The 27420-nt window shown below is 39.0% G+C and overlaps 1 protein-coding gene across 1 annotated transcript; it reads left to right on the top strand.

The window, feature by feature from the left end:
- The first annotated feature begins 3293 nt into the window (after positions 1-3293).
- LOC118735124 lies at positions 3294-12665 on the top strand. The gene is made up of 5 exons (XM_036464749.1): positions 3294-3872; positions 4430-5083; positions 5128-5360; positions 5417-5886; positions 12640-12665. Exons 1-5 carry the CDS (start codon positions 3294-3296, stop codon positions 12663-12665), a joined length of 1962 nt encoding a protein of 653 aa, XP_036320642.1.
- The last annotated feature ends 14755 nt before the right edge of the window (positions 12666-27420 follow it).

Here is a 27420-nt window from a genome sequence, read left to right as displayed (position 1 = left end):
AATATGTACCCTCCATACATACATATGTATGTACTCAATATTTTTCATACTGGTGTGCCATATACACTGCAACCAGGGCTGCCAACTTGGCTCAAACCGTGCCATTTTTGGCAATATTTTACATCAAATGGCACTTAATTTTTCAATTTGGCACAAAGTGCCAAAATGGCACTTTTGAAAAATAGCAATATTTCAAAATATTTTTGTGAAATAATTTGCGTGTACTTCTTTTTCTCAATTAAAATTTTCTAATTTCTAAAGGTTATTCAACTGGTTCATTTTATTTTGGCATTGCACTTTTGTTTTAGAAATGTGATTCTTTTTAGCTACATGGGAAGCGTTATAAAGGATAGCACCTTTTTTGGCACTTTTATTTTTCTATTTGGCACATTTTGGCACTTTTTTATCCTTAATATGGCACCAAATAGCTAAGGATAGTTGGCAGCCCTGACCGGAACAAAAATAATACGATGTTTATTTGGTTCAGTTTATATTTGCTGCTACTTGCGATCACAATTCTGGTTTAGCATCCTACATAATCTACAAAAATCATAACCCCCGGTTTCAGGGAAAAAATCAACGTCGAAAGTTTCTAAAAGATCTCTCCAATCAGCTATGCATGCCTTCAGTTGAATCTCGAAGTACAAATCGAATGATGATGAGAAGCCATTTCCTTTGAAGTGCAGTAGAAATGGTACTTGGCCGTCGCGTTGTGGCATCTACAGCAGCTGTCCTTCAATTACCTCATGGTAGCCGCGGAGCCTCCCCTATCACTGGACGTTGCTATATCTGTCGGAACTCAAATAGGAAACACCGCAAAACTCGAATGCTTTGCATATCTTGTGCTTATCCAATTTGTGATGAACATTCAGTTTCAAAAACAACGTGTATTTCTTGCGAAGAAACTCTCTAAAAATTTCAAAATGTATATTCTAAATCGTTGTTCCTAAATTGAATTGTCTCGCTTGTTACTTTTTTATATAGTTTATTATCGCTTCTTATATGAATTAGCTCCGTTTGTGTTTCTTTTTTTTTATAAAAAAATTATATATAATTAAAAATAATAATAATCTTTTTTCTTCATACCAGATATATGAAGGTACAATTGTACCTATGCGCTCTGACGTAGGTGTAAATCTAACTCGGCCCTCTATTTCAGAAAATAGTGGCCCATTTTGTTTTAAATTAAGGGAACATGTGGCGCAACAAAAATGTAGAGATGTCACGAAGATCCAGCCCTCTAAGTTTTCTGGAAAAAAAGTTATTGTAATTTAAAAACGCAAAAGTTACAATTGTACCTAGTCGCACGGACGAGGGTTAAAGAAAAACGAGCTTATCTCGGTGAAAACTCGATTGGTGGAAAACTAAACTAAAAATATAAAAAAATTTCAATTTTGAGCTGTGCGACTGATTTTAAATACATACATACAAAAATAAAATGAAAAGGAATTACGAGCGGTACGCTCTGTGTGGCAAGAGCCAGGACAACAAACTTGTGCGTTATTTTAAACCTCCTCAAATGCTCCGCGAATACCATGATACAATTTCGTTCCACTAAATTTACCGCTTTAGACCACCATTTACTGCTAGAAATTCGACGTTCTGGTTCTTAACATCCCTTTTCCTTTTTTCATAATGCCATGTGAAAAGAGTCGTGTTTTTATTTTTCATACATAGCTGGGTTTATCATACGGAAATTAAGCATTACTGAATATGAAGAGAAAATCTCCCACTCATATACATGGATAGACCAAATTTGAAATGGTGGTATGATAAAACCTAAACCAGAATTCCTTGTGGACATAAAGAAACTGCAAGTAATTTTTAATAAATTTAATGGAAAAGAAATTTCGCATTGCAAAAATTTAAAAGCTGAATTATTGAAGTTAAGTTCCGATGTAAATTTAGAAAGAATCAAAATTTTTTTTTAAATGTCGAATATACTCTAGAATTAAGTATTTGAATAAAAAAATAAATGCTCAAAAACATTGGGCTAATAAAAACAAGAAAATTTCCAAAACGGTTTTATAAATAATAAATAATTGTGTTTCATTTAGTGTGTAATTTTGAGTAAGTATGCACTTCCACATTTACATACATTAAACGAAAGTACAAAAACTAAAATGAAGCCGATTTTAATGTGATTTTAAATATTTTCGTATTTACAAAAACTTTCATTTCATAGATTTTGAATTTTATCAAATATGGTGCATGCATAACAAAGGGTTAATTTCTTTGCTTACGTTTTTTGACATTACAGTCAGGTATGAGAGAGCTCGACTGAATTGTCACTTCTACCTTGTTGAATATGCCTTGAATATGCCCGTTTTGAACTTTGACTACTAGATTAAAACTCTGCACTATGGTCTGGCAGGTACTATTTACTGGCCAAAAGTAAATTTTTAAAGTATCGATAAATGGTTTTTTTTTTTGCCCCTTCACTAAACTAATTCACTAGAAGAGGTATGCCCAAATCAGCACATATGTGTCGCGGGCGACTGCGCGTGCAAAGCTTTGCACAGCGGTGCTGGGCAAGCGCGGAAGCAAAAAGTTATCGGAAGGGGAAAACGAAGTCAACAGAATAGTGAGATTGTATGTGTGACAGTGATGGAAAATGAGTGTGCATTGTTCGATTTTCGGCCCTTTCGGAAGCAGCCGGCACCTTCAGCACAATCGATTGATTTTCGGCACTATTTTTTCGTAACTCAATGCAACTAATAAATATTTCTTTCGGATCCGCAATTAAACATATTTTTTTTACATTTAATCGTATGTGCTTAAACTGATAAATGATATAAACATAGAAACGCAAGCAAAATAATCTCGCTTCCACATTCTGCATATGCGCTTAACATTTTTGCTTAAACAAATTTGTCGAAATTTCATCTCTAAAGCAAATATTAAATATCATTTACACATCACTGGTTTGCTGTTCATTGAATTAGCTTTTTCTCAGGCAACGAGTACTACCCAATAAAGATTCTTAGAAAAGTAACCCGACTCCTTTTTTAATTCGCGAACATTTTTGTGCCTCCTGTGAGGACCTGATCTCACACGTGGTATTTTTCGCTTAAGTTGTCAAGGTTTTCACGTTAACCAATAGCTGGCGAACATCTGCACATAAAATAACGGACCGTAAATTCCCACGATTTTGCGCTGATGTTGAGCTAGCGACAACTTGTGGTTTTTATAACTGCGCGACTACGGTAACGGCAACGCATTCGCCGTTATATATAGATATATATATATTTGGCCGCTACGTGTAACTTCGGCTAGACTATATCCAAATAGCAATGGCTCAACTTAACTTGCGCTCAGCATCACAATCTTCGATTCTCAGGATCAAGGGCGAAGTGGAAGCAGAAAATTATGCACCGGACATAGTTGAAATTGATCATACGGTGGAATTGCTTTCCACGCACTTTACTCGTTTCATGGATAACCATATGGTGTTGGTTGGCGCAGCCAAGCCCGAGGAGCTTGCTGTCCACGACGCATTGTTAGCGAAAATGGAACTAGCCTATAGAGTGGTGTCCACTAAACTGCAATGGTTGCGAATGGCTGCAAAGGAAGATGTGGTTTCAGTTCGCAGAATGGCAGAAATGAAGCTTGACCCCATAAAGCTACCAATTTTCGATGGACAACAAGAGAACTGGCTTGTGTTCAAGGATATGTTCGAATCCTTTGTTCACAACCGAGCAGAGTTCGACCCAACATATAAGCTTAGTCGTTTGCGCCAATGCGTAAGGGCGGATGCTGTACCCATGGTAGCTGGCGTTTACACTGGGGGTTACGAGCAGCTTTGGGCAGAGCTGAAGCGCAGGTATGACAATCCACGACGTTTAGTTGAAGCACACTGCCAGAACATCCAAGTGAGTCACAACGGGGAATACGCGATGTTATCGATGTGGTGCATAGTACATTGCGGGCCTTAAATGTGATGGGCCTACCTACGGATCAGTGGGATGCCATTACACTGGTCTACAAGGGTTTTGCGAATAAGACGGGACCTGGTGTTTCCGAACGGATTTTTCGTGCTGAACACGAATCTGGGGTCCAAAACTTCCCATCACGTCACGTTTTCGAGAAAAAAGGGGTTGAAACCCCTAAAAACAGCGTTTTTGGACATTTTCGAAAAATTGTAGAGCTGAACCCTGACGTGCTACAAACTTTGTATATGTCAGAAATTAAAGGCTAAATCGTGCCCTTTCGAATGAGCCCTATGCCGAATTAATCGCATGCACCCTTAGATCAGGGGGTGTATTTGTGTCTAGGAGTCCAGGGAAAATTGATCGCAGAAAGAATTTCATCTTAAACGATTCGTGTTCAGCACGAAAAATCCGTTCAGAAACACCAGGTCCCGTCTTATTCGCAGAAAAAAAGTTGAAATTTGTAGACCAGTGTTATGTACCCCATCATTTTTCGGAAGCTGCCGTCCGCTACAGTCGCGCACTGGACTATTAAAAGCCACTCAGATAAGCTACCTGAGCTTCAAGGCATGTTAGAAGAGGTCGAAACTTACGCGGACACCCTCCGTAGCGATTCAATGACGCAGCAACGTCGCCAGCAGCCCCCGCGTTCGGCCAAGTCTCACATGGTGACAGCTTCGGTTACCAATGCAGCGGCGCGTCCGGTGCTCAACTGTCCACAGTGTTCAGAGCCACATCGCCTGATGAAATGTCAGCAGTTCCACTCGTTGGCCGTGGATCAGCGCCTGCATCTGGCTCGACAAGGATCACTGTGCTTTAACTGTTTGAGCCCTGGGCATACGGCCCGCGAGTGTAGCTCCGGCCTTTGCCATATATGTAAGCAAAAACATAATACGCTGCTTTGCAAAACCGCTCCGTTGGAGAAATCATCGGGCATACCCAATAGTGGTCTACGCACCTCAGCCGGAACTACGACGCTGTCGGCCACATCAGATTGCAAGACCGGACCACAAGTTCTACCCCGAGTTGATGCAGTGCAGACTCTACTGGCACAATCAGATGACATAGTGCTGTTAGCCACCGCTATCGCTCCCATCTTGGACGGGTGTGGAGAAGAGCGAAAATTTCGCATACTCTGTGACATGGGTTCACAGGTGAGTCTTTATTTAATGAGCTAAATCTACCTAGAAACCGAAAGGAACTGGTAATAGAAGGTATAGGCGCTCAAGGCAAGGTTGCTTCGCGTGGTCAGGCAACGTTGACAATGCGCTCTCTCTACGATCCAGATTTCGAGTTGTCGTTCGATGTGCATATCCTACCTACTATCACGTCTAACATTCCAGCAGTACCCGTAGATGCCAGCATTAATAAGCATCTAGAAGATCTTCCACTAGCGGATTCTACCTTTCATATACCACGGCCCATTGAAGTGTTAGTGGAGCCGATGTGTGGGGCATGCTCCTATGTAATGGTGGCGTAACTAATAGACCAGGCCAACCAAGCGCTCTCCAAACGCGACTCGGCTGGGTTGTCTTGGGGCCCACATCTCCGAAGAACGTCGCGCTGCCAGCGTTGCGCAATTGTACTGAAAATGCCAACGAAGATCGGCTTGACTACTTACTGGAGCGATTTTGGCTACAAGAGGAAGTTTCGCCAACCCCGCCCAAAGATGATGATTGTGAGGCGATATTTCGTAGAACGGTTTCACGCGACTCCGAGGGTCGGTACGTTGTTCAAATACCTTTCCACCCCGAGGCGCCAGCTCTGGGAGATTCATACAGAAATGCTCTTCGTCAGTTTTTGCGACTGGAGCACCGCTTACACAACGAACCGGACCTGCGCGATAAATACATGACGTTTATGCGCGAGTATGAGGCTCTTGGACATATGGAAGAAACCAAAACGCAACACTACGACTCGTCGTCAATGTATTTCATACCGCATCATGCAGTGACTGGTAAATTTCGGGTCGTATTCAATGCTTCGGCTAAGACGCGCAATGGCATCTCACTCAATGATACCCAGTTGATTTGCCCTCAGCTCCAAGACCCACTTCTCAACATCCTTCTTCGCTTTCGGCGGTTCCGAGTGGGGATCACCGCAGACATCGAAAAGATGTTCAGGCAAGTCAGAGTTGACCCCCGACACCGGCCGTGGCAACAAATCCTCTGGCGTGAATCCTCAGATGAGCCGCTTCGAACGTATCGGCTCATCACTGTTACCTACGGAATGGCCTGCAGCCCATTTAACGCCATCCGCGCCTTGCGACAATGCGCTTACGATAACCAGCGGGTGATCAGCGACGCAGCCCGCGCTTCATTGGCAAAGGAGAGCATCTTACAAAACTTTTATGTGGATGACTACTTGGAGAGCGTTGATACCCCTTCAGAGGGCTTACTCCTAGCCCGAGATGTTACCGATATTTTGCAACAGGGCAAGTTCTGCCTTCGAAAGTGGAATTCCAATGATATAGCAGTCCTTCGTACATGCTTAGGCCGGGGAGCAGGAGCAAACGAACTAAGCTTAAGCGATGAATACCCACGGCTCTGGGTCTTCATTGGAATCTCACTAATGACGAACTTCTATTCAAGGTTACGCTGGCTGACATAAATCACATCCCAACCAAGCGTAGGGTTTTAAGTGATGTTGCGAAAATTTTCGACCCTATTGGCTTTATGGCTCCGGTGACAGTGACTGCAAAAATCTTCATGCAGCTAACATGGACTACTAAAATCGACTGAGATACACCATTACCAATAGAGTTACGTGAAAAATGGCTTAAGTTCCGCAGCGCGCTTCCCATGATTGGCGAACTTCGCCTACCCCGATGGCTAGGTATGACCCGAACGTCCACGGTTGCACTGCATGGGTTCGGGGAGGCCAGTACCAAAGCCTACTCAGCAGTTATATACGCGCGCAGTGTGGATCCAACAGGGAAAATACGGGTCACCTTCGTTGCTGCTCGAACAAAGGTGGCTCCGCTCAAACCCACTCAATACCAAGGCTAGAATTGTGCGCAGCATATTTGCTTGTCAGTTGTATGGCCAACGCACGCGAAGCACTTCGACTTGACCATGTGAAATGCACGTACTGGAGTGATTCGAACATCGTATTATCTTGGATCCGCAAGCCACCACATACATTAACGCAGTATGTATCCAATCGGGTGGCATATATTCAGCGCTACTCTGATACGAAGAATTGGCACCACATCCGGTCTGAGGACAACCCTGCCGACTGTGCAAGTCGTGGCGTGTCACCCGCAGACATCGCAAATTTACACCTGTGGTGGACCGGTCCATCATGTATAAAGCTCAGCAACAATCAATTATGCCATTCTCTACAACTGAAGGTTAAGGAGCAGGAAGACCATGACTCGGAGCTGAAACCGCTTCAGACGCATATCTGTTTATTGTCGGTGCCTCAGTTGCACGTTCGCACCAATGACAAGTTGAAGCCAAACTTTGTTCCACTTGTTGAGCGGTTCAGCACTTTGCAACGATTACTGCATACAACGGCCTATGTACTTCGGTTTCGACCTGCTGGGCGACCACATTGGCGTACTCCAATCCTTACTGCTATCGAAATCCAACAAGCACTGATGTTACACGTTCGAGAAGCACAAGGTAACTTTTATTTCACCGAAATTAATCGTTTGAAAGCTTCTTACAGTGTCGCCGCGTCCAGCAAGCTGCTACCACTAAGCCCTATCATGGACGAGCATGGAATTTTAAGGGTAGGTGGTCGACTGCGACACACGGAACTAAGCTATGGCCAACGCCATCCAATGATCCTACCCAAACAATGCCCCCTTGCTAGTTTACTAGTTAACAACGCACATCGCGTCACTCTCCATGGCGGTATCCGAGCAATGCTGCAATTTCTTCGACAAACCGTTTGGATCGTCCACGGGCGGTTATTAGTCAAACAATTCTTGAATCGATGCAAAATCTGTAAACTGAACCAGCGTACAATTCAGCAGCAGCAGATGGAGGATTTGCCCCGATCTCGAGTGGTAGTTGCGCCAACACGGGTGTGGACTACGCTGGACCATTCTACGTACGCCACGGTGGCAAACGCTCCGCCACCACAACAAAAACATATGCCGTTATTTTCGTATGTATGTGGACTAAGGCGGTTCACATTGAATTAGCAGAAGATTTGAGTACTAGAGCATTCCTGGCCAATTTCGACCGCTTCGTCAGCCGCCGAGGCTATTGCGCCAACTTATTCAGCGACAATGGAACCCAATTCGTGGGCGCCAACCGCCAGATGAAGGACGACCTCGTCGAATGGCAGAATTTTTACGCTCAGCAACGGCTGGCCGATCTTGGCGTAACTTGGCATTTCATAGCTCCTGCGTCCCCCCATCATGGCGGGCTTTGGGAGGCCGGTGTCCGATCGGCAAAGAAACATCTGCACCAGGTCGTCGGCAATCAATCAATGACATTTCATCATCTTAGCACACTGTTGGTACGCATCGAGGCGTGTCTTAACTCCAGGCCCTTCGTCGCCATTCAAGATGCTCCGAATGGAGGTACTGCGTTATCACCGGGCGATTTTCTCATCGGTAGGCCGTTGCTTTCCCGACCAGAACGACCGTTGCCTGACGTGGCAGAAAATCGACTCCACTACCACCAACGCCTTCAACGTATGTTCCAGCATTTCTGGCAAGGTTGGCATAAGGAGTATTTGACCCAGCTCCAGGCTCGCGGCAAATGGACTCGGCCTGTTCCTAATCTTCGAGTGGGTGATGTCGTAGCCATCCAGCAAGAACATCTTCCACCGGCACGTTGGCGTATCGGCCGAATCGTCGAAGTTCATCCGGGGAGCGACGGCCTCGTACGCGTGGTTACGATCGAATACTGCTCCGACAGACTCTCCTCGAACAACCTATACACAAAACACCGCTGCCAACGAGCTGTACAACGAGTGTGCAGAATCATCGAAGCCGGCGAAGACATCCTGGACCCTAAGGGCCCAGCCGGGGAGGATGTTTGAGATTTGTACAACATCCCAGCAAAAAATCGGTAATCGCTTTTAGTGGTAACGTGTTCTTGAAGGCATAGCGTTATAATGACTTCGAATTTTTTCGCTCCTTTTAGGCATTGCCGGTAATGCAAAGTAGAATGCTCTATAATATTTTATTTATTTCCCTTCTTTGTTTCATTTCGGGGAATGCAAAGTAGAATGTCCTATAATATTTCTTTTTTCATTCGCTTCTTTGCTTCATTTCGGGGAATGCAAAGTAGAATGTCCTACAATATTTTATTTGTTTCGCTTCTTTGCTTCATTTCAGGGAATGCAAAGTAGAATGCCCTACAATATTTTTTTTTATTTCGCTTCTTTGCTTCATTTCAGGGAATGCAAAGTAGAATGTTCTACAATATTTTTTTTTATTTCACTTCTTTGCTTCATTTCGGAGAATGCAAAGTAGAATGCTGCATCGTAGTCAGATGAAAAAGAGAATGACTATCCAAAAATTCTTTCTCTACCGTTACTTTCTGTGGAAATTTGTCTCGCATAAAAATCATGTTTTGCTTTGTTCAATTTGCAGCGAAGTTGAAGTCAGTCAATGAAGTGAAGTACAAGAGTGAGGAAGCACAATTTTAAGCTTAATTAAATATGCATGTATGTACATACCGATTTTTAAGTAAAATCTAAATACCTAAATACATACATATGTATGTATAAAAACTGATTTATAAAAATTTTAATTAATTTTAATCTTTTAAGACATTTTCTGATTTCCATTTAATGTAAATAAGTATTTACTTATCTAGGCATTCTACATTTGTTTCTCTGTGAGGCATTCTTTGTGCGCTTCTCTGGATTCTGTTTATCCATGCGTTCTCCCTTCGTTTGAAGGTAATGCTGCGGGTAAGGTCTTACCGCCAATGACATGCCCATGTTAAAATAAGGCCTTCTTGAAGCGAAAGGGTAAGCGATTCCCATCGCCTAGCTCGTTTCCACTTTCGTTTCTGTGGTAATCGTGTTTTTTGCTGGGATACAAGTCGGCAACCCTGGCGATAACCTAACAGTTCCGATAAGTTCATCGATTTTGCTCTAAGTTTTCTGACATCGACGCATCACTGGTTGGCTGTTCATTGAATTAGCTTTTTCTCAGGCAACGAGTACAACCCAATAAAGATTCTTAGAAAGTAACCCGACTCCTTTTTTAATTCGCGAACAATATACTTTAGATTTAAATAATCATTTTTAGTGGTGGGCGAGTCCGAGATGTTTAAATGATAGAGATAGTACATCCAATTCGCGTCGATTTTTGAGAACTTTTTTCGTTGAAGGTGTTGCACTTTTTTCCATACTGAAATTTGTGTCCATCATTTATCATTGTCTAAGAAAAACTATAAAATAAAGCTTAATTTAAAACATTGGAATAAAAAACAACAACGCTACACGCGCATTCATCCATATAACATAAAATGCGAACATTCGTTATATGGAAGAATGTGCGCAACACCGCAAACAAATCAAAACATCAAACAATCAAAAAATCAATGGTATTTTCTAGACACTTCAAACTTGCACCTTATTATACTAGAATCAATGGTATTTTCTAGACACTTCAAACTTGCACCTTATTATACTAGAATGAATGGGCTACAAAATTGTTAACCCAAACATGTCTACAAATTCTGATTAAAAACTGTGAAAATTTGATGAAACTTTGTTGATTTTTTTCATTCTTTCAAGTTTCGATTTATTTGCAAGGTTTTTGTTTGATAATGAGCTACAATTTTATAAAAAAAAATTATTTAAATTATTTAAAAAAATAAAATAAATACCGGGTGACCGTGTAATTTTGTCAAAGATGAAGACAATGATGATAAAACATTAATACACTATATAGGTCAGTTCATATTAATGAACATAAAATGAGATGACTATCGATAAAATGGAAATCCTCAAGAGAGCATTTATAATTTCAACGCATGGAATTTACATACGTTTTTTTACTTTCAACCCCCGAATTGCTCAATTACTTCTATTTCTGCAGTATCGCCATTAGGTAAATTGCATTTCCAAAGATTTTTTCAAAATAAATAGCGATGAGGGATATTTCACCCGCCGGGGATAAGAAATCACCATAACGAACATCACTAATATTACTGTTCACAATCACGTTTATATTCAAAATTACAATTCATAATTTCCTTTTGAGCAAATATGAAATATAGGTATATCCACTTTCTTAAATGTAAACGTATTAAGAATCAAAGTGCTAGAAGAGATTTGAGCGTTTGGTACAAAAAGTATTTTTGATGTTGAAATTGTACTTAAAATCGGCAAATTGTACTTTTGTACATTTTATAATTAATTGTACTGAAAAAAGTACAATTGTACTTAAAATATCAACACTGTTTCACTTCCTGCAGCGATGCCAGATTTGAGCGTACCCAATTTTTTACCGATAATAACTCATGCGAGGGATTTGGGTATTGGGCATTTTACAAGCCTATTAGGAAGTATACACATCTGTGTTCGTATAGAATAGTAGCCTATGTCGGAAGGCTGGCTTTAGTATAATGAACCATTCGCAGCATACGATTGCGAAACACTCACTGGCGCCTAGTCGTTGAAGAACTCTTGGAAAATAAACGTCAAAGACGGTAATGTTAATGGCGATGCGAGCAAGTCAATATTCGTGTAAAGTTTCATAAAAAAATTCCTTGTGGTTTAAAGAATATAGGAAATGGTACATTTTACTAAAGTCAGCCTCCCGACATAAGCTACTATTTCATACGAACACAAATATATTCGTCTACAAATAATGTTGATTATTTTAATTAAGTCCTAAGTTAAGTTTGTGAATGTTATCAGTGTTCTATGTAAGAACCAAAAATCAATACCCTCGCCAATTAGAACTTTTGCTTTAAAAGAAAAATATACATAGCGCATTTACTCAATACTTGGTCTGGCATCACTGTTTGAGCATTGATGTGCTCAGCTCACTGTTGCCAAGTTCGTGCATTTTGTACTAAATTTAGTGCTTTTGGTAAACCAAAAAGCCAAAATAATTGGAATTCAATGCTTGGTGCGGTATTTAGTGATGCTTTTTTAATTTAAGCACACCGAATGCATAGGTACATATGTATGTATGTATGCACTACACGCTAATATTCTACATTAAGATGGAATTCATTTACTGAATAAAATAAGTGTGTAGTGGTTAATATGTATACGATGCCATCTCCGTACAGCTCACTTCACCTCGCCTAGCACGCTCGCGTGCGCGCAGTTTGCCCGCGACGTCGACTGCGTGCACCTCTGCTGTGCATCCCTACTCTAGAGTAAAATAGTACAAACTCATTATTTTCTTAAAGAGTTTTCCCATTGAGATAACTGCTCTTAAAGTTGACATTTCTACTAAAAGTTTACAAATTTATTTCTTTCATAGTCAGTATTCTTGTAGTTCGTAATGGTATAAGTCTTCGAGTGAGAAAGATACTTCAAAAAAGATTGTTGAGGAAAGTCTGGCAACTCCTCCGCATGCAATGTAAACTCAATATCTGGCAACACTGCATACATTGACTTATTATCGATTATTTCTTTACCTTCTCTTTCTTCATCTACAAATGTCAGACAATACATTAGGGAACTTTCTTTAATATTTGCATTCTGCCACGTGAGGAACTAAAGTAAGATGAAGTTTGTAAATTTTCGATTTGTATTATATTTTTGCATTTAGGAATTTTTGAACCTTCTCTGGAATAAATTGGATTAACTTGAACTACGTGTTTTATTGAGAGTGGTTTCCTAAAATTACGGTTCCTCCTTAACGTCTTCAAAAATTCTTGACTCGCTATCGTCGAGGGAACTGAAGGACGTACAATGGCGGATGGTAAAGACACTCAAAGCGCCTCTAAAATCCGGCGCAGCTGCCTCATGTGCAATGATGAAGATGACGATAGAATGATTAAGTGCTCCGTATGCACTTCATTGTTCCACCAACATTGCGTCGGCGTACCCACAGAAACCGATCAACGCTTATGGCGCTGTCAGGATTGCTATGAGCTTGCTGAAAGTGGCGTAGACGTATCGCAATTCGCTCCTATAGCTGCAAGCGAATCAACACATGTAGCGATTACAACGAATCATACATGTTTTGGGCCCACTGAAAATGCTAGTCAGCCCATAGTAACTCATAACCTCAAAAACGCAACACATGTGGTCGCCCCCACGCTAGGCGATATTCGGTCGGCATTGTCACAAGCAATTAATGTGTGCAACAAATTCCAAAATCTTAGCCGTTCAGACAAGTGGATGATCGTAAGGGATCATTCTTTGTGCAAGCGTTGCCTTAAGCCTCATTCCTTTGAGCAATGTACATCAAAAAATACATGTGGAATAAACAAATGCCGCTGCGTCCATCATCCACTGCTGCACAAAATTTATATTTCGAAGCAAAATAAAACATGTACAGTTCCACAGCCGCAAACAGCGGCCGTTGATGCAACATGCAACGCACATACCGAAGAATCCAATGTCGCCATATTTCGGATTCTACCCGTCACTATATACGGTAATGGAGTACAAATTGATACGTACGCCTTTTTTGACGATGGATCTTCGCTGACACTAATGGATGAAGAACTTCAAAGGGCGCTTAACGTGGAAGGAGTTCCACAACCCCTTTGCCTAAAGTGGACAGGGGATACTCATCGTAATGAAAATGAATCGGTTCGAGTCAATCTTGAAATATCACCAATTGGCCGCGTCAAGCGATTTGATTTGAAAAACGTTCATACTGTAAAAAAATTGCAGTTGCCTCCGCAGACGCTTGACGTAGCAAAGTTGAAAGCAGCATATAAACATTTAAGAGGGGTGCCATTGTCGTCATACAGCCGTGCCGTACCTAGGCTTTTAATTGGCATTGATAATAGTAGACTTGGGTCCTGTTTAAAGTCTAAAGAGGGATTTAGCTCTGATCCAATTGCTGAGAAAACCCGCCTTGGGTGGACGCTTAAAAGTACAATAACAGACCGTGCTCAAAGTAAATCGAGATCATTTCAACGTTCCACCAAGTGCGTATGCGAGAACGCGACCAACATTTTCAGCGATTTCTTTGGTTTGAAGAAGGCGCCACCATACCCGATACTTACATATTACAAGTTATGACATTTGGCGTTAGTTACTCGCCCAGCTGTGCGCAGTTCGTTAAAAATAAAAACGCAAAGGGCTTTGAAAGTGAATATCCTAAGGCCGTGAAAAGCATAATCGACAACCACTACGTAGATGATATGTTTGACTCTGTAGACACTGAAGCAGAAGCACTACAGCTTGCACGGGATGTTCATCGCATTCATTCTCACGCGGGTTTCGAGATCCGAAACTGGGTGTCAAACTCTGATGCCGTACTTCAGGAGTTAGGTGCCACTCCCACAACATCGCAGAAATTCGATGGTGCCCATGGTTTAGGAGTAGAGAAGGTATTAGGAATGTTTTGGCATACCAACGAAGATTGTTTTACATTTGCCGTATCGCAAAAGCTCAGAAATCGTGATTTCATTTCCGGAGAAAGAAAACCAACTAAACGCGAAATGCTCAGCGTGGTTATGGCTATTTTCGACCCTCTTGGTTTGATTGCCCACTACGTCATATACGCTAAGATCATCCTGCAGGAAATATGGCGAACCGGTTGCTCATGGGACGATCCAATACACGACGAGCAGTACACAAAGTGGTTGCGCTGGGTGCGAATGTTACTAGAGGTGGAAAACATACAAATTCCTAGGTACTACAGTTCAGCTTCAGGGTCTTTAAATAGAATCGTTGAACTGCATACATTTGCGGATACAAGTGGGAATAGCTACGCAGCGGTTAGCTACCTCCTCTTCACTGGCGGATCGAGTAATCAATGCGCTATTGTTGTCAGGAAAACTCGTGTCTCTCCGCTAAAGCCAATGTCCATCCCTCGTCTGGAATTACAAGCCGCTTTAATTGGTGCACGCTTGGCAGTTGGCATTGTTAAATCGCTAACAATTCCCATCGCCTCTCAAACGTTTTGGACTGATTCGCGAACAGTGTTATCCTGGCTGCGGTCGGATCAGCGACGTTATCGCCAATTTGTCGCCTTTCGCATAAGTGAGATTCTTTAGCTCACTGATGTCGCCCTATGGAGATGGGTACCTACCGCCGAAAATGTGGCCGACGATGCAACAAAGTGGTCCAAATCTCCTGACTTATCCAATCATAGCCGCTGGCTGAATGGACCAGCATTTTTACAAGAAAACAAGTCTAGTTGGCCTTTTGAACGTGAAACGAACCGCTCAACAAACGAAGAACTGCGTTCGCAGTATGTAGCACACCATTTCGCCGCACGGTCCGTTGCTCAACTTGACATTGACTTCAGCCGATTTTCACGATATAGTAAACTACGTCGTGTCATCTCCACCGTGATCAGCAATGGTAATTACTGGATATCCGTGCTTAAATACCATAAATAAAAACGATCGCCCATAAGCAGTGAGGATTTAAAACGAGCCGAAATATTGATTATTTCCATTGTACAGCAGCAAAACTTTGCTGATGAAGTAGCGGCTTTGAAAGAAGGAAAGGTAATTAAAAACTCAAGTTCAATTTTCAGCCTCACCCCTATTATGGATAGCGCTGGACTGATTCGCTTGGGTGGCCGAGTCAGATGTGCCTACTACGGAGACCCCATAATTTTGCCTAAAAACCACTGTGTCACGTATCTTATTGTAAATGAATTTCATTTGCGTTACCACAACAGCAATTCGGAGACAGTTGTAAATGAGTTACGCCAAACATTTTGGATACCAAGTCTTCGTGTAGAGGTAAACAAAGTTAGACGAGCATGCCAACTCTGCCGAAACCGCTCTGTTCACGCCCAAGCACCCAGAATGGGCCCACTGTTTGACGTTAGACTTGCTGTTTACTGCCGCCCCTTTTCGTATGTGGCTGTCGATTATTTTGGCCCGATGATGGTGGCGGTGCGTAGAAGCCGTGAGAAACGCTACGGTGTATTGTTCACCTGCCTTACGATACGCGCTGTACACCTGGAGCTGGTGTCTTCACTTTCAACGGATTCCTGCATCATCGCCGTACGAAACTTTACAGCTTGTCGTGGTGTCCCTATTGAAATATGGAGCGATAATGGGACGAACTTCAAGGGCGCCAAGACAAAATAATCGCAACTTTTACAACCGCAACTACTATTTGGAAGTTTATTCCTCCCTCTTCACCACACATGGGAGGGGTATGGGAGCGGCTAGTACGCTCCGTAAAGCATGTGTTGAATTAAATTCTGCCTTCTTGTACACCTTCAGAAGAGGTATTGCGTGCAGCGCTGCTTGAAGTGGAGATGTGCGTCAACTCTCGGCCCCTTACCTACATCCCGGTGGACCCGGATGTTGAGGATGTTGTTGTTTATACTAGGAAATTCATCTGGCGCCAAACCTTTGACACAAGAAGGCAGCCATGGCGTATCATTACGTCGCAGTTGGCAAACAGCGCAACAAATCGCAAATTCGTTTTGGAAACGATGGGTACGCGAATATCTCCCGATAATAACTAGAAGATGCAAATGGTTTTCTGATGTGAGGCCTATTCAAATTGGAGATTTTGTATATATCGTGGAATCTGAGAACCCTCGGAACTGCTGGCCACGCGGGAGAGTATATGCAGTGAGACAGTCAACGGATGGACAAGTACGAAGTGCTGTAATAAAAACAGCTGCCGGAACATATGAGAGGTCAGCGACGAAGATTGCAGTTTTGGATTTGGGTGGCAATCGTGACGATAGCATACCGGGGGGGCAGTGTTGAGGAAAGTCTGGCAACTCCTCCGCATGCAATGTAAACTCAATATCTGGCAACACTGCATACATTGACTTATTATCGATTATTTCTTTACCTTCTCTTTCTTCATCTACAAATGTCAGACAATACATTAGGGAACTTTCTTTAATATTTGCATTCTGAACTACGTGTTTTATTGAGAGTGGTTGCCTAAAATTACGGTTCCTCCTTAACAAAGATAATTGAAATGAATATTTGTGTGATTAGCAAAAAAGAAAACCAACATATAGCTTGTTAAATAAAATAAAACTTATTTTCAAAATGGACTCTAATTTGGGTAATAATATTCCACTTTAAGTAGAGCTAAAAAAAATTGGTCTCATTTGGCGGTCTTCAAGCTTTGTGGGCAATAAAAATGTTCAATTTAGAGTTTTTGGGCTCAGAATCATGTTGCACTTTTTTCATTTTTTGAATAATAGGATTTTTCATTAGAAAAGGGCCACGTGTGTTTTGGCGTGCTTTTCGATGGTTGAAAAGCAGCAATCAACAAAGATGCAAGAAACTGCTGTTTTAAACATTTTGCTGCGAAATATTACATAGGCCGAAAAAAAATTTTCCAAGAAACCAGACTATACTTTCCCGAAGGTTTTCGGTGCGCGGAATTCAATCAGGCCACAGAATTGCTCTATCACATCAGGATTTTGAGATATCTAACCTATAAGTGCAAAAAATTCCGTTTTTGCCCATTTTTGAAGTTGTGTATGCAAGCCAGAGTAATTTTTCTCAAAAAAATACAAAAAAGGTGTTAAAGTAAAAGTTTCTCTTTGAAATGGCGTTGAGTTTGCTCAAATATCCTTTTGCTTCGCTGAGGTATTACAATTTAAAGTTTACGGATTTTCCAATTTTTCTATATCTTGAAAATCATGTAAGTAACATAGCGGCCACTTTTTTTTTATATTTTTTTGAGAAAAATTACTTTGGCTTGCATACTCAACTTCAAAAATGGTCAAAAAGGGCAGTCTGGCAGGGGGAGAGTAAAGTCTGGTTTCTGGGTCTGAGATCGGTCATATTTTGTCGGCCTGTCTTATTAGCACATACGAAGAATATAACAACTACATAAAGAAAATAGCAAGAATGATATGCAAGTAAGTAGGTGAAAAAGCATTCTTGCATTTTTTGTTTAAACATGTACTTACGTTGTTTTTTTTTTTCAAGTTTATATCTAGCCTAATATTAGTAATATAAAGTTTATATCTAGCCTAATATCTATTAAGCTGGCATTTCAGGGTACTATTTTATATATATATATGGAAAATTTGAAGGTTAGGGGGGGCTCGAGCACCCCCTGCCCCTACCTGGCTACGCCCATGTGTGGGTGTCTTTATTAGAGCAACAGAAGCCATTTTTAGAATTTTTTTCGGTCTGTCTGTCTGTCTGTATGTTTGCACGCGCATCACTCGAAAGCTAATGCATGGAATTGAATGCAGTTTTCGCCGATGTTTTTCTAGAGGTCTAACTTAAAATATAGAAAGAAAAAATTAGAGAGTTGCGACCTGTTTGGAAATTGCAGGTTAAGTTAATTGATAAGAAAAAGTGAATATTGCAATTTGGGCATCAAAAGAAAGAGGTGGAAGAAGTCTTACAACAGAAAATATTTTTTGAGGGTTGCCACCTGTTTTAAAATTTATATTAAATAAAATTTATAAGATAAACTGAATACTGTAATATGGGTATCAAACTGAAGAGATTTAGCAAATTTTACTGCCGAAAATATTTTTGGAGGTGGGTTGCCACCTGTTCGAAAATTTTGTCGAATTATATTGATCAAATAAATGAAAGCTATGTATATCTATACTTAAAATAAAATTGTAACATACCGATGTCTGTACATTATATATATTAAAGAAAAATTAATATGGGGGTCTTTATTAGAGCTACAGAAGCCAAATTAACAATTTTTAGAGTTTTCGTATGTCTGCCTGTCTGTATATTTGTGTGCGCATTACTCGAAAACGAGTGCATGGAATCGAATTCATTTTCACCGATGTATCGCTAGAGGTCTAACTTACAATATAGAGGGAAAAAATTAGAGAGTTGTCACCTGTTTAAAAATTTCAGTTTTAGTAAATTGATACGATAAAGTAAATATTGCAATATGGCTGTAAAAAAAAAAGGTTTACAAAGGCTTACAGCTGAAAATATTTTTGTGGAAGGTTGCCACCTGTTCGAAAACTTGTATTTAGTTTAATTGATAACATAAATTAAACAATACAATAGTGGCATCAAACTAGATTTTTAAATAATTTAAGCACCATCATATTATCGCAACTGGTGCGTAACGACCCGGCGATGTGCTCATAAAACGATTGATCCTTTTGTTGTATTCATTTCTTGGGCATATCCAACGTTATTTGAAACATGTCAGCTATAATTAAATTATATTCTTCTTACTTTTTACAGTGCAGTTTAAGCAAGTTCCAACGTTATTTAAAAACCTTAAGAAAGTCCTAAAGTCTTTTTTTTGAGTTGAAAATTCAGTACAAATCAGTACAAATTTTGAAAAATCAAGACATAAGCGTACTGATTGAAGAAATGAACAAAATCAGTACAAGAGTTGAAAAATCAGTACCGTACTGAAAAAATCGGTACGTCTGGCAACCGTAGCGATCTGTTGAGTTTAGATTTTGCTTCACATTTTCCTAAGTTACATTTTTTTGCACTGGTACAAATGGTTGTGCGAAGTTATGCGAAGTATGCAACATCAGACCTTAATTCGGTAACATACATAAAAATTAATAAAAATATTCCGACGAACTGATAACCTCCTCTTTTTTTGAAGTCGGCTAAAAATCATACTTCAAAATCATAGATCAAATATGTTTTATTGAGACTTAAAATGTTTATTGAATCCTATTTGTAATGGTAAATAATATAAACATATACCTAAGTAAATTTGCGTAAATTGTAAATAGGAAACCCCTTTCTAGAAAGCATGCAGGGAAGTCCTTATTGAGTAAGTCTTTTAGAATGGCTTCACTTCACTTTAGGTTATGCATATAGAAATGGCAAAAAAGGTCATGAAGCGCATTGTAGGATACGTGGAAATTTACTAATGGTGGTAAGGCAAGCATCCATGACCACGTTAAAAGCTCAGAAATTTAGAAAATACTTCAAAATAATGCAACGCCAAAACCAGAGAAACTATATTTATAGGGAATAAGTGTCCTGGTTGATTGGTTCAGGATTATGGCAGCCCTACAATACGGATATCAAACTAAAGGTTTAAAAAGCTTACTTTCGAAAATATTTTTGAAGCGGGTTGCCACCTATTTAAAAATTATAATTCAGTTAAATTGCTAAGATAACCTAAATGTTGCCATTTGGGTATCAAAGGAAAGTATTTGAGACTAATTAAATTGTAAGAGGCCGATATCTGTACATATTTAATAGATGTTAAAGAAAAATTAATAGGGGTTTATTAGATCAACAGAAGCCAAATCAACAATTTTTAGAATTTTGGTCTGTCTGTTGGTATGTTTGTAAGCGCGTCACGCAAAAACTTATGTGTGGAATTAAATGCAGTTTTCATCGATGTACATATTGCTAGAGGTCTAACTGAAAATCTAGAATCCATTTTTTTTCAGTTTATCATCGATCTTTATTTTTAGGTATTGGAATGTATTGACTTGTTCCAGTGCTTCGTTGTTTATATTTAGGGTTAACACCGCTCTGGTCTCAAAATTTCGCGTTGATGTAACCACAAACTTAGTTTCATTGACATTCAATTTCAGTGTGTTCAAGCATAACCAATCGCTTTTTTGGAACTACTGTGTGAAAGGTTATTCGCTACAAAAATCAAAGCTTTTTGTTGTTCTGTCAAAAAATTAAGAAATCTGAGAAGTCACGGTATTACAATTTCATATAGTTTTCTGTACATTGTATTTCACAACTAAACGGCTCCACCGATTTGGTTCATATTTGGAAAATATGCCAGCACCTTGACAATAAATATTCTGACCAAAAATTTACTCCGTATGTAGCGCGGGGTCGGGATATTCGTAAAATTCTTATACAGACTAAGAAGTAAAAAACCATTATATCTCTAAAACCAATTACGCTGGAGAACTGAAACCTTGCATTGAAGCATAAATTGCAAATACTCTACTTATGGCGAAAACTAGCAGGCATTGGAAAAGGGTGCGTGGCACCTCCCGTACAAACTGAACTTCTCATATAGCTTATCTCTGGAACCGCTTACTCTAACGTCCTGAAATTCGACACAGCTACATATCGTCACTAGACACGAATAGAGGCGCGGCCTCAAAAGTAGACCGCAAAAAAAGCGCACAATAAAAACTTCAGCGAAGAAAGTCTCTTAACATAGTTGACGGTGAAGAAAGACGCGTTAAAATATTTGACGGCGAAGAAGGACACGTAAGCTTATTTTCGCGGTCAACTATGTTTGCGGGTGTAATAGTATGTACATTCCGTAAATAGTTTTTGGGGAATAATGCTGCAGTGACAGTCCTTGGCAAAGCATAAATCTATGATTACGCGTTTTTCTTCGCCGTCAAATAGGTTACGCGTCTTTATTCGCCGAAGTTTTTCTTAAGCGCCTTTTTTCGTAACATTTTTTTTATACGTCTTTTTTCGCCGTCGTAACACTAGCGCGCCTTTATTCGTGTCTAGCGACGATATATTATAGTAATTATATGAAACGCTGCATCTGCATACATTTACGTAAACGCGAAAGTATCATTCGATTGGGAACCATTTTCTCCTAGACTTCTAAATCCCACTGAATTATTGTAACCATGGTTGCCACAATTGGTAACTTTCTACCAAAAGTGGTAAATTTTAAAAGGTTTGGTAACTTGGTAACTTTTATATCATTTTGGTAACTTTTGCAACTAAATATCTATTTGCATTACTTTGCATGTGCGTAATTATAAAATCCCTTCGAGTTTCAGTAGCAGCACTACTGACACTTCTACAAAACTACTTCGACAAATAGCTCAACATTACATCATACTTATACTCTGTCGGAAACACCAACAACGAAAATGAGAATAACGGCACATGCAACAATTAATTGTAAGAAAAATATTTTCTAAAAAAAAAAATATTATAATTGTCAATAGCATTTTCAATCTTGATAATTTATCAAGAAAATAGATTTAAACTTATGTGCTAGAACTTGATAAATAATCAAAAATTGACAAATCGGCTGTGTTTGTTTATACATTCTGGATAATCCCATTTCACAGCCGGAATAAACAGAATGTGTTTGAAATATACGTCAACTTATCATCGGGAACGTTCTAAAGAATTAATTTATTAAGTCACATAAACGGGCTGTAAGTATATACACATTTGTTGTGAAATATAGCAGTTTTATTCAGTATATTTTTTTGTCAGTGAAGAAGTGAAGATTTTGGTAGTGAAGATTTGGTAACTTTTGGTAACTTTTCTTAAGAGATTTGGGTAGAAAAAAATGTTGGCGAGTAGCAACCATGATTGTAACATTGTTTTTAATTTTTGGTAAAAGGTTACAATTGTGAAAATTTTGAAGATTTTTTTTTTTAGTTTAGCACAAAGTTTGTAGCTTTGGTTTTTATGAGATTCGTTATAGACTTCTTATCTATATGCACAAAATTATAGCCATTTTCGTTGTTCGGACTAAATTCAAAAACTACTGAATAGAGTTCCGTGAAATTGTCGGAGGTTATAGCTTACATATATGGTCTTATTATTTATATGCTACTAGAAAACTAGCTAGGTGGAGTAGAGTTATTTATACAAGCCGTATTTATTAACCGATTTCGTTAAAATTTTAAATGTGAACTATGTACATGTATGATGAAAAATTATTTAGACCCGCTGAGTGGCACTGGAGTCGAGGTTAAAATTCATAATACGTATTCATTTTATGGTAAGCAATGGTTTTGCAGAAAACGGACCCAATGGATGGCGCTGCAGCCGAAATGTATAGAAATGCCATGTGGTTGGTCTGCTTTGGCCCTATGTTTAAGTTATACGAATTTAGTTTCAGATTGCTAAATGAAGAATAGGGTTAAGTATGCATGGAAATACCGCAAAATTGTGTAAGCACTCCATCATGCACCCTAAATGCGATCTTGCATCTACCTAGAAATCAGTTCATAAATTTAACACGAACTGTAAAAGTGGCGAACGAACAAGGAAAGATTATCGTAGGTATATCAATTGCTTCATTTGTTATTCAAGAGATCACACGACTCATTTACCCAATGTACGGGAAAACTTTCAATCCTGTGGGACAGCCCTTTTGGCCCTCCTACAACAGAAAACGCACATCTGGGCTCTTGAGTTTCCTCTTAACGACTCACGGTGGAGAGAATACAGAAGGTGGCGCCGATGCTAATCGGCTCTCAGTGAATTTGACAGAATCAGCTGTTTTGCTAACGTCACAGTCGAGATGACAGCAGTACTGATTTGCTGAGTCAATACTTTTAAGTATCCAATGCTCTCGATACTCGGTATCGAAACATTTAGGTTTCGAATAAAAGCGCACATAGGCCAAAAATATGGAAAAAACGGTTCAGGGGAGACTCGCCTATCAAAACCCAAATGTAGGAGCCAATAGATCTTTAAATACTGATTCAAATGAAAGATGTATACATATATGTCGGTTGAAGGCCACAATACCGAGAAACTCTTACTTGTTTGAAGCATTTTTGTTCCAGCTGAATCGGACGATATCATTTTTGTAGGCAGATTCTGTAACCAGTTAGCGACAGATTCTGTAACCAGTTAGCGACAATTTTCGAATCGGTACCGATTTTGTTGACGTATGATATGAAATATTTTTATGTCAACAGGTATTTTTCTTGAACCTTGACTAGGGTTAAAACTGATAAAATAATATTTCTCTGTTGCGATAAGTTCAAGTGTTTTAGCCGATATCATATAAATTAGTAATGAAAGTTTTTTCTGAACTTGAAATGCATATAATGGCGAAGGTTTAATGTAAATAATCAGTATCGGGTACCGATAAGGAAGAATTTTTTAAGCATCAGGCACCGACAATTCAGCGCATCACTAGGCAGCAATTTTATTTGCCGCTCTCAGTTGTCAACTCTACGGTGAAGTCACGCCAAAATTACTCTCACGAATTCTGCTGCAATCGGGGCAATCTTTTATTCTATCATTCTTGTTAACGACTTTTATTAGTTTATACATCGGACCAATGTTGTAGGTTGCAAGATCATAAAAAAATTGTACGCATGCTTAGCAGAGATCTCACAGGTGGAAATAAGACCATCGGCAAAGCTCATGACATCGAAAGGGATAAGTATTCCATATTGATAGCTGAGTGGAAGATCGACCTATCTCGGCAGCCAGTTCGAAAACTCCATATCTCAGAAAATTTTTCAACGACGCCCTACATCAGAATTTTATTGAAAAGCATCCTATCTCAGAATTTGGTTGAAGAACGCCCTATCTCAGAATTCGGTTCAAAAACGCCGTATTTCAGGTGCCGATTCAAAAACGCACTATCTCAGTTCATTTTCAATGCATTTTCGTTTAAGATAGGGTATTTTTCAAACGAATTCTGATATAGGGCGTTCTTCAACTCAGCCATCGATATGGCATCACAGCTACTACTATTCTTGGCCTATGGATGACGAGGATACTGCGCTTTAGTGCTTTCAACTTATACTAAAAATTTTGACTACGCTCTTTTGCTTTGGCCAACGCGAAAGTTCTTATTAGGAGCCGCGAAGCAAGCGGGCAATGGCTAGTTAGTAAGTAATATAATTGTTGTGCTAGTGTCCTTTCAAATAAATAGAAACAAAAGCTTATATTTAAACGGAAAAGTTTTTGTTTGAAGCAGCTGTGATTAGAAAAAAATATATAGCAAAAACTAAATAAATATCTTTATTTTAAATTTGTTGCCGATAACGCCATATTGGATCCGCCATTTTCATTTTCAAAACTCTGAGTTCAGATTTTCAATCATCGAAATCGAAAACCCTCCTTATATATAAGTCTTTGGTAAAAAAGAAAAAATTATAAAAATTGGTAGCCATATTGGGTCCGCCATTTTGAATTTAAAAAATCTGCTATAAGATTCAAAATCAGCACCCTCGAAAACTCCCCATTTATATGAGTTTAGGCGGAAAGTAAAAAGTTATTAAATTTGGTCGCCATATTCGATCCGCCATTTTAAATTCCAAAAATCTTACATCAGATTCGAAATCAGCGATCTTGAAAACCCCGCTTATGTATAAGTTCTTGGTGCAAGGGAAAGAAGTAGAAGAAAATTTGGTCGCCATATTGGATCCGACATTTTGAATTTCGAAAATTTGACATTATATTCAAAATCAGCGACCTCCAAACACTAAGTTTCAAATCAATTTGGTTACTTCTCGGCTTTTGGCCAGCAAATGATAGTCGCCAGACCATAGTGCACTGTATAGGTTAAGCACTCGTTCAATGTTCCAATAATGTACACAATTTATAAGTAATAAAAACGATGGCTTAAGTTGCATTATAGCTTTTTTTAATGTTATTCCTAACGCTCGCATTCGTACATTTGCATTCGCGAATGTGAAAAATATGACATTCGAAACATCCCTAGTAGAAATGAAATAATTTTAAGTAAATTTGGTAATTCATTTTCAGTCTTTTTAAAAATGTTTCCATTTTTCATCTGTAATTCTATTCATAAAATCACCATGACCTTTTATCTTGAAGAATATATCGTTTAGTATTGTTATTTCAGTATAAAGGTCAACCATTTTAATACACATATTTCCTTACAAATTACTGAAATATATTTACATTTATAACCATAGAAATATAGTATTTTTGCGTACTATGGTTTTTTTCAACTGTATATAGTACGCAGACCGAAGAAATAGTACAATATTATTTATTATATTACGGTTGGCAACTAGTTCACGCTGTGTCCGCAGCAGCATTGCGGATTTAGAAAGCCTCAAAGTTGTGGGTGCGCACCCCACTGCCAGCAAACATATTTTTAGATCTTTTATTTTCTTACAATTGCTATTTTATTTTTTTATACCCGAGCGCACTTGTGCACCAGAGTATTATAACTTTTTTCACATAACGGTTGTTTGTAACAGGCAAAACGAATCGAGATAGATATAGACAAATGTATACATAAATGGTAAGAATGAAAAGAGAAATCGATTAAGCGGTGACTGTCTGTCGGTCCGTCCGTCTGTGCACACAATAACTCGAGTAAAAATTGAGATATCTTAACGAAATGGGCAAAATCGGACAATAAACACGCCTACCTCCCATATAACGGTAATTTTCAAAAATACTAAAACTGCGATATTTTAGTAACTACTAAAGATAATTCCTTCAAAATTGATATTTACAATAATTTTTAGACGAAAAATAAAAATATTATATTTTTGGAAAGTGAGCGTAGCCACGCCCAAATGTGTATATCTTGGTAACCGCTGCACCAATTTCTTCCAAACCAGGCACAGGGTTTGGCCTTGGTACAGCATATAAATGACCGACAATTTTTAAAATCGGACAATAACCACGACCACATCCCATATAATGGTAATTTGGAGAAATACGAAATCTTCGATAAATCAGTAAATATTTAAGCAAATTTATTCCAAATGGATGCTTACAACAAGTCTTTACTAAGAAACACGTTTATGATACAATTTTGGAAAATGGGCGTGGCACCGCCCACCTATGATCACATATATGTATCTCGGTAACCGTTCTACCAATTTGTACCAGTTCAGTTATTGTGCTTGCCACATAAAAGCAATACGTTGAAAATTATTGACATCGGACTAAAATTGAGGCCGCTTTTCATATAACGGTAATTTTCAGAAATGCTTAAAACTTCAATATTTCGACATTTAAGGACGCTAATTTACTCAAAATTGATACACCCCGGCTTACCATGTAGCTCTCGGAAAGGTGGAAATCATATATCTAATACTTGCGCCGGGTATTTAATGTTCGGCTCCGCCCGAACTTAGACTTTCTTACTTGTTTTTATGTAATTTTAATCGTTAGCTTTTTTAAAATCGCAATACATTTGGACTAGCAAAGTACGCTATGTAAAATTTTTTCGATTTTTAGTTTTTGGTGGATTACGTAGCACTATTTAAAGTAATTTCATGTCCACTAACAACACAGTGCAAAATCTTTTTATATTCTGAAAACAATAGCATAAAATGTTAACTCTTCTTCCAAAAGTCGCTATCATTCAAGTACTTTCAAAAGTATCCATCTTCTGATGAACCTAGAAAACTGTTTTAGGTCGTATAGACTGTTAATGTTATCTTATGTCATGGTAAGTTATGTTATAATTTTTTCAAATTTTCAGGTAATATTAAAAAAAGTTTCAATTTAAATCTTACTTGTTGTCGTAGTCGTTTTTTCAAACTTATAGCTTTCTATTATAAAATCACATAATGCTGTTTGCAAGTGGACTACTCAATTTTATTTGTACTTTTAAAAACCTAATTTTGCTTATATGTATATCTTATCACATTGAACGAGGAATTCTTGTATATACATACATATATCCATAGGGTTCTCGGAAACGGCTCTAACGATTTTGATGAAATTTTGCACACAGATAATGTTTTGGATTTTAAGGTTATCTGAATAGGCACTATTTTCGAGAATACTCGTATAAGGTTGCCACCTGTTCGAAATTA

This window comes from Rhagoletis pomonella, unplaced genomic scaffold (assembly GCF_013731165.1).
Source record: "Rhagoletis pomonella isolate Grant_MI unplaced genomic scaffold, Rhpom_1.0 Rhpom_scaffold_00001, whole genome shotgun sequence".
In the NCBI taxonomy this organism is placed as follows: domain Eukaryota; kingdom Metazoa; phylum Arthropoda; class Insecta; order Diptera; family Tephritidae; genus Rhagoletis; species Rhagoletis pomonella.
This window is presented reverse-complemented; position numbering and strand designations above follow the sequence as displayed.